This window comes from Schistosoma mansoni, chromosome W, assembly GCF_000237925.1.
Source record: "Schistosoma mansoni strain Puerto Rico chromosome W, complete genome".
In the NCBI taxonomy this organism is placed as follows: domain Eukaryota; kingdom Metazoa; phylum Platyhelminthes; class Trematoda; order Strigeidida; family Schistosomatidae; genus Schistosoma; species Schistosoma mansoni.
In genome coordinates this window covers 34,087,103-34,095,513 of record NC_031502.1, presented here as the reverse complement: position 1 = coordinate 34,095,513, position 8,411 = coordinate 34,087,103, and the positions used below count along the sequence as shown (strand labels likewise).

The following is an 8,411-nucleotide window of genomic DNA, read 5'->3' as shown; positions in this document are numbered from 1 at the left end:
GGGAAGGGGGCTTTCTTTTGGCCCAGAACCTCCCTGAACAGTGTGAAACGAATGGCCTCCTTGATACCTTTTCCCAGCTGCTTTTTAAGGTGGTTTCCTCTCCCATTGAGGAGGTCCGGAAAGGCCTCGACCCTGTTGGTGAGGGCTATGTTTAAATTCGTTGAGTTTGTCAGCATCTCGAAGAAAGGCCGTGTTAAATTTTGGCGATGTTGTCCGCGCCATTGTCCAGTGCTTCTTGAGTTTTAGTTTCATCTTGGGCGACCAGCAAATGGTGATCGGATGCTATATCAGCTCCTCTTTCTGGTTCTCACATCCTCCATCGTCCTCCTGAACTTTTTGTTGATGCAGACATGGTCGATTTGATTTTGTGTAGTGTGATCCGGTGAAATCCAAGTGGCTTTGTGTATGTTTTTGTGTGGGAATATGGTGCCACCTATGACCAGTTTATTGAAGGCACATAGGTTTGCAAATCTCTCACCGTTTTCGTTCCTTCCTCCCAGTCCATGTTGTCCCATGACGTCTTCGTATCCAGTGTTGTCCTTTCCAACCTTGGCATTGAAATCTCCCATTAGAATGGTCAGGTCCTTGGTTGGGCACTTCTCGAGGATTGACTGCAGCCTATCGTAGAATTGGTTTTTAGCGTCTTCATCGTAGTCGTTGGTCGGCGCATAGCATTGGATGATGTTCATTGTAATGCCCTCTCTCTTTGTTTTGAAGGAGGCTTTGATGATCCTCGGTCCATGAGATTCCCATCCTATAAGTGCATTTTGTGCTTTTCTAGACAGCATCAGTGCCACTCCTTGTGTATGTGGGGCATTTTCTTCTTCATGACCGGAGTATAACAGAAGTTCCCCTGAAGACAGTCGTTGTTGTCCAACCTGCGTCCAATGTGTTTCACTGATTCCAAGCACTTCCAGGTTGTATTTCCTCATTTCCGCAGAAATTTGGAAGACTCTGCCGGTCTCCCACATTGTCCGGACATTCCATGTACCTATAAAAATTGTCGCTCTGGTTGTAAGAAGGGACATCGGCCTCATGACTTCCGAAGGAACTCGGCTTTCATCATGAGACGTCATTTTTCCTTCTACTCCCAGGGCAGAGTTTGAATGGTTTGAATGATTTTTTCTGGTTAGCGTTTTTTTAGCGAGTTGATTTTCTACGGGATGGGGTCGCTAACCCCATGCCCAACCCTCCTCCTTTACCCGGGCTTGGGACCGGCAGTAGCCCCTGGAGGAGCTACAGGCGGAGTTTTAACGTATATGTAATATCTGATTAATTTAATAGACGTGTAGTTTAACATTACATTCCAAATAATATTGAAATTCTATAGTTTCTACCATACATTGATCTTAGTTATGTCACTATTGAAAACTTAGAAGCATTGAACAAATATTTCATCATTATATGCTGTTCAGAAGTGAGTTTCCACAACTCTACCTTAGATAGAACTCAAGATTTTTACTCCATAATCTAGACTATGAAAATATAACAATCTATACAAAGCTCCTATATTGATGAGATTGAAACTATAAAAACATTAGTAGGTAGTTTAATATTTTTCAAAGGATTAATTAATATCATTGTAAATATCTAATAATATGTCTTTAGGTGTGTACTAATTGTCATATCTTCCAGACAAGTAGTATTTATCCATAATCTATTCATGGACTTAATAATCATGTAAAGTTGGTAAAATCGCTTTTAATTCACTTCAAAGTCACTAATTTAACCATCAATATTAATATAAACGAAGAACCTGGTACGAAGTATTGACTTAAACATCAAATTTATATCAGATAAACTAAATCTATATATTAGTTGTCTAAAGATACCAATTTTAGTGACTGCAAGCATATTATTTACCGTCAACTGTTTAAATAACTTATCGTAATCAAACACTATTGACAATGGTACTAAAAATTATTTACCTTGCTTAAGTTTGTATAAATGTTTGATAATATTGCTATGTGGTCACTCAACATTATGTCATCTAATACAAGAGCGTAGCATTAAAAAACATCAATATATCCGCCACCTATTTCAACGGAATCCAAATGTGAAAAATTACTCGAATAAGATAGTAAACCGGACGATACCTGCTTTCTGGATTCGCCTACTAGCCATGTATAAAATATAGTATAACCTTGCGATTAAAGGTTGTATCAAAGCAATCTGTTTAAGATGTACATTCGACAATACAGATGGATTAATTGTAGACTAAAATGGGAACTTATAAGCTCTAACTATTCAGTTCACATAGTTTTTAAAAACGTCTATTTCATGTCTTATTCATATGATGGGTAAGACAAATTATCTTCTAGAACTGAACACTGCTTACTTCCATAATTAAAGTTTACAGACGTACAGATCTAAATGATGGAGAAAATCGGTGAAATTCTAAAATTGTCCCACAAATTTTTTCCTACCATTTTTAATTTCAGAGTTCAATTAAGAGAAAAAAATAATTGTCGCTATTATTATAGACATGATAAATTATCTATTTGCTAGTTATTTTGGTCACTTAAGTAAAAGAAACAATTAGGCTAATTACTATGTTTTATGAAAATTTCTATGGAATTAATAATTTTACTGACTTTCTAATATTTGAGTAGAAATTTTTAAATAATAAATTTATTAAAACAATTGAATAACAAAACTTTACATTTGTAAGCAAAGGTGGATAGTGACTAGCAATGGAATTCAGGACGTCCATTTCGTCCTATTTGGGACTCGTCAGCTGGATATACCTGGATCATAGAGTTATGTTCACTCTGGGACTCGAAACCAGTACCATTCGCTTCAAACGCCATCGCATTATCCACTTAACTACTGAGTCCTGATAGCCACTTGCTTGTGCAACGGGGTGAAACGCGCGTTCTGGATTCAGCTGCTAGCCACTATCCATCTTTACTTATAAAGCTTGTGACTTCAGGCAATATCAAGGCAGTCCGCACAGGATGCACATATGCCAACAAGAGACTGATCAATTTCAGTCCTAAATTACAATGGGAAGATACAAGTAAACAACACCAAGTGAAACTTTTACGTTTATTCGATGCATATATATATATATATATATATATATATTTGGCACTAGATCATTTTTCGAAATATTGACTGAATGATCTAACTAGACAGACCCACGAAATCATTTGGTCAACAAGATACATGATTCAACTTCATTGATAATTATTCTTTCAACTAGAGCCGTCTCAAATAATTCAATAACTAATTTATCTCTTCCAATTTCTAATATTACTAAATACAACATATCTATTGTCATTTTGGAACAATGATTGAAAAAATAAAAGAATACAATAACATCATTTATAATTTTAAGTCAATGTAATTAAAGTTCAATTCTATAACTGAGATATATGTTGTTCAGTCTATGAAGTCAAGAGAATATACTATTAAGCAGTTTAAATATGAAACAAAACCTACATTTTAAACTTAATCCAATTTATATCAGAAGGGGGTTTTGTGGAGATGTTAGTAATTTTATATAGTTGAAATCATGAGTCAATTGAAGCTAGACCACCATGGAAAACCTGGGAGAACTGAACGGCCGTTTCGTCCTATTGTGGGACTCTTCAGCAGTGCACATCCACGATCCCGCCTCACGAGATTCAAACCCAGGACCTATCAGCCTCGCGCGCGAACGCTTAACCTCTAGACCACTGAGCCGGCCGGCATCGAACGGTGTTAATGTCTAACTTCAACCAATCCACGAAATTGAGCAACCATTCACCGATGTCTTCAGCGAGTTGATATTTCCCAACAGACCTGGCTGAACTCCACTGGTTACTGTTCCGCACTAGAACACCGTTGGATGCTGGGTTTTCCATAGTGGTCTAGTTTCAATTGACTAATGATCTCAACCAATTTATATCTGTTATTCATTACTTAAAAACATCTTAAAATCCGCCAACAACAAAAAAATATCAACTCATACATCCTACTCAAGTTAAAGTTCGTTCAGTAAATTTTTATTAAAAATAATTTATAAACAAAAGTTATGTAAACACTTCGAAAAGAAAAACTAATCATTCTTTCATAACTTCATGTAAATTAAATAATTGGAGTATAATACTAATTTTGTTTTTTATCTATATATACTAGTTGTGATGAATACATGATGTTGTTTCTAGTTTGATGTTTTACTTTTGTCTTTCCCTTCTTATCCGTTCTTATCTTTTTATGCAAAAACATTTTTTTTTGTTTTTTTAAAAAAAATTTTGTTTCATATGTTTTCCTATAAACAATCATATTTCTCTTTTCTCGCATTTTTATTTCATCCATTTTCTTCTTTTAATAATCATGAAGTAGATAAAGTCAAGATTTTCTTTCTTTGTTTTTTCTTTCATCTTAATCATCCCTTAACAATGGTAGAATGTAATTGTAAAACATGTAAAATCTATGAAATTTTCACAGTTCTTCCAACTTGAAAATTATTTCAATTCTGTATATAAAATGGATATGTAATTAGTTTAACGTGATAATTATTGGATTTATTATGTTTGTTTTATGAAAATAAGGTATACACCCTTATATATATGGAAGAAAACACGTGTTATAAGTGAACCAGGTGAAGAATAGACATACACATCTTCTCTTTTTTTGTTTATTACGGTTCAATGATTATTATTTTGTTAAACAATAAATGAGTAGATTAATCATTGAATTGTAGGTGGGATTATTTACATGTTTCTTATTTGGTTATGTTAGATACTATCAGGATGATGGGAAGCTGAGTACTAGCTAATGAAAGATGGAACATTTACTCCAATTTCTTAACAGGAAAAGATTATAAGTTTGTAATGAATAACTTACACTTATACTACCCTCTGTATAAATGCCCTGGTACGGCCGAGAGTGGGGGGAGTCAGCTCTTCCTCTCGATATACTTTCACATGATCACGTGCATACAACCACTGCCAGGTAAGTCCTACTCACTTCCTTTTCCCAGCGGGGGTTTTGTTTGCAAAATTGAGAGGACGACGCTTCAACCGGATAGGTGGATACGAAGGATACACCTAGGGGAGTTGGGTAACCCTGATTCCAAACCAATAGTTTACATGGGCTCCAGGATCCTAAGGAAACAAATGCCATATGAACCTATTGTTGGTCACCGGCTACCATGAGACTGCATCTTCTGATGTGGATTAGACCTCTAGGTCAAAGGCTCAGGGTGTGGTCTCCCGTGTAAACCATCTGTTTCGGTTTGGGCAACCGTGCAGTATTCCAGCCCTCACGCAAATCAAATGATTTATGTGGTGCATATCTATTTGGTGCCTCCTTGTACCAATGTTTATGTGTTTAAATAAGTAAATAATTATCTTTTAAAGAGAATTTTAATGGAATTATCCAGTGATTATGTTCTGTTGACAGGTAATCGTTCACTTTGATTTTGTTTTTAATTTAAGTTTACAAAAAGACTGCACTATCAATTTTTAATCTACTTTGAATTAAAGTACGTTTATTTGTAAAACTGTGTGATATTGAAAATATAATCAGATGAAATCCTTGACAAATACTTTTTTTATATATAGTTGAAATCATGAGCCAATTGAAGCTAGACCACCATAGAAAGCCTAGAAGCACTGAACGGCCGTTTCGTCCCATTGTGTGACTCTTCAGCGGTGTGCATCCACGATCCCGCCTCGAGATTTATTAACAAATAATCTCTTAATTAAACTGAAAGCTAATTTAAAAATATTTTACTTGACATAAAATCTACAGTTTACGGTTCTATTGACCATGGATTCATAGTTATATAGTGTTAAAGAGTACCGACATACAATGAAACATCATTCTATTGTTCGTTGATATGTAATAGTTTTTTTCTCTATAGTTAACATCATCCTGTTTTATTGATTAGTTTAGAAAGTAATATTATCGATTATCTTATTATTTTGTCTAATAACAATAGTCTATTGAAACTAGATGTTGAATGAAAAGAAGATGAATTATTTAACAATTCCTAGATTCAGCGAACAATTTTAGACAACGTTTGAACATGTTGCTAAGACAAATAATTAAAAGAATCAGTCTCTATTAGAAATTTATCCTTTATTGGAACAAATGCTTATCAAATAAACTGATGATGTATAATTTTGTCAGCTTTTTATCATAATTAATTCATGAATACGGTAAAAGAATTCATTGATTAACTAGACAGTCATTATTCTATTCAAAAACCAAATTTTATTTCATTTATGTGCTTATTAACATTTTTTATTTATAAATCTAATAATACATACGTGAAATGCATGCAAATGTCATATTCATATTACATTGAGTCAATCAAGAATATAAAAGGCACCTACCTTCAACAAGTGAAGTTAACAAAGTAACTGTTGCTGCTTTTCGTCGTCCAGCTGGTAAATTTAAACCAATTTTATCCAATTTATCACGTAATGATCTTCCTCCATTTTTAGACTTTGCTCTGATGAAGTTTATCAAAAAAAAGATAAATATGACGATCATTATTAAATTTTTTTTGGAATATTCAGTAAAGTTAATGACTTGAAGCTTTTAATTTCTTTATAAACGTATTTTTTTTACGATCTGATGATACATACTCTTGGTATAAATGTTGTATTTTAGTGTGTTTTGCACAAAATTAGTTTATTGAAATGAACATAACCAATAGATTTAGACTTCAGTCTAGTTGAAAGAGACTTGATTAATAGAGATAAAATATCCATAACAAACAATAAAAGTAACTGATATTGTAGTGAACAAGAACACGGGTGGGGACAATTGAATGTATTTAAGCACAAATTGAAGACTATCCCACTAAATTCTGATAACCATATAGTAAACAGTTAATTCGCAATATAACAATCAATTGTCTCAATCTGAACTGTCCCTTCTCTAAATATTTCAGTCCGTATTCTCTGATTTCATTATTCATGCATTTTCGTACCGATTGCGCTTCATTCCTGTTCGTTCCTTATCGATCTTCTGACAAAATGCATTCTATTTCTGACCATTACCATATCCTACTTATGTGGTTATAAGTAAACCGTACCACAAAATGAGTCTTAGATGTTTAAATGGTATTGAATTAGATCAATCGGATCAAAGATTTTGACAGTTGAAAATATAATTTTGAAAGAGGTTTTTTCACTATAATTTATTGGACTATTTGTGTAAGTCGAATAACACTGATAGTTCTTTATTCCTCCAGCCTAATATCTTGCATACAAGCTAAAATTATCGATATAAAGTTCTTTGGAGGTTAAATTTATTTATGACCCTGAATAATCTGATTACTTCATATTCATACAAGAGACTGGATCAAATTTTTACATGAAAAACTTGCATAGTTGGAAGCATGAGTCAATTGAAGCTAGACCACCATGGAAAACTTGAAAGCACTGGATGGCCGTTTCATCCTATTGTGGGACTCCTCAACGGTGCGCATCCACGAGATTCGAACCCAGAACTTACCAGTCTCGCGCCAAAGCAATCAACCAACAGACTAAATCTCCACAAAAACCCTACTGATTGTAATCATATGCTCACTAGTGACTGACTGCAAGAGATAATTCCTAGAGTTCTAGTGAGAAGCAGTGACCAGAGGAGTTCAAACTACGTCTGTTGTAGAGATATAAATTCACTGAAGACAATTGGTGAACGGTTGCTCAAACTTCGTGGATTGGTTGAAATTAGACATTAACACCGTTCGATGCCGGCCGGCTCAGTGATCTAGAGGTTAAGCGCTCGCGCGCGAAACTGATAGATCATGGGTTCGAATCCCGCGAGGCGAGATCGTGGATGCGCACTGCTGAGGAGTCCCACAATAGGACAAAAAGGCCATCCAGTGCTTCCAGGTTTTCCATGGTGATCTAACTTCAATTGACTAACGCTTTCAACTATGCAAATACTAAATCTCCACAAAAAAAACCCTTCTGATTATAAAAAATTGTTTTCCATATTATTAGATATATAATTTTGAGTTGGATACTCTTTCTAAATGCTTTGTTCATAATAAATAACAAATTACATTATACCTTTCTTATATTTATTATTTTAAAGGGTACATCTTATTTATTCAGTCAAATATTTGCCAGATTTTATGTTGACTAATTAACATTGATCAAAGTTTAAATTATTTAAAAAATTCATCACACAGTAACCAATCAGTTTACTTATTATATAGTTTAATTTCGAGTGTATTGTGTGCTTATGTTAAAGATGTTTAACCAGTACAGGAAAAAAAAGATTAGAGTGTTATTAGATTGATAGTATAAAGTGAAAAACCCTGAAGGCATGGAATAAATTTTTTTTGGTTCCTAACAATGATCATATTCTTTTTTCTCTAATGAGCCACTTAAAACAATAAAATGACTAATTGCATAATCTGCAATTTAAAAAAAAAACAAAAAAAATATGATTGATAC

General features: G+C 34.0%; 1 protein-coding gene across 1 annotated transcript in view; it reads right to left on the bottom strand.

Annotated features, from left to right (window-relative positions):
- Smp_157840 (putative transcription factor ap-2 gamma) overlaps positions 1-8,411 on the bottom strand; it is a gene marked incomplete at both ends in the record, with an annotated part of 32,541 nt that overhangs the window by 8,302 nt on the left and 15,828 nt on the right. The window contains one exon of the mRNA XM_018789458.1: positions 6,330-6,448. Within this exon, the coding sequence (XP_018654899.1) occupies positions 6,330-6,448 (119 nt within the window). The remainder of the gene's footprint in view (positions 1-6,329; positions 6,449-8,411) is intronic.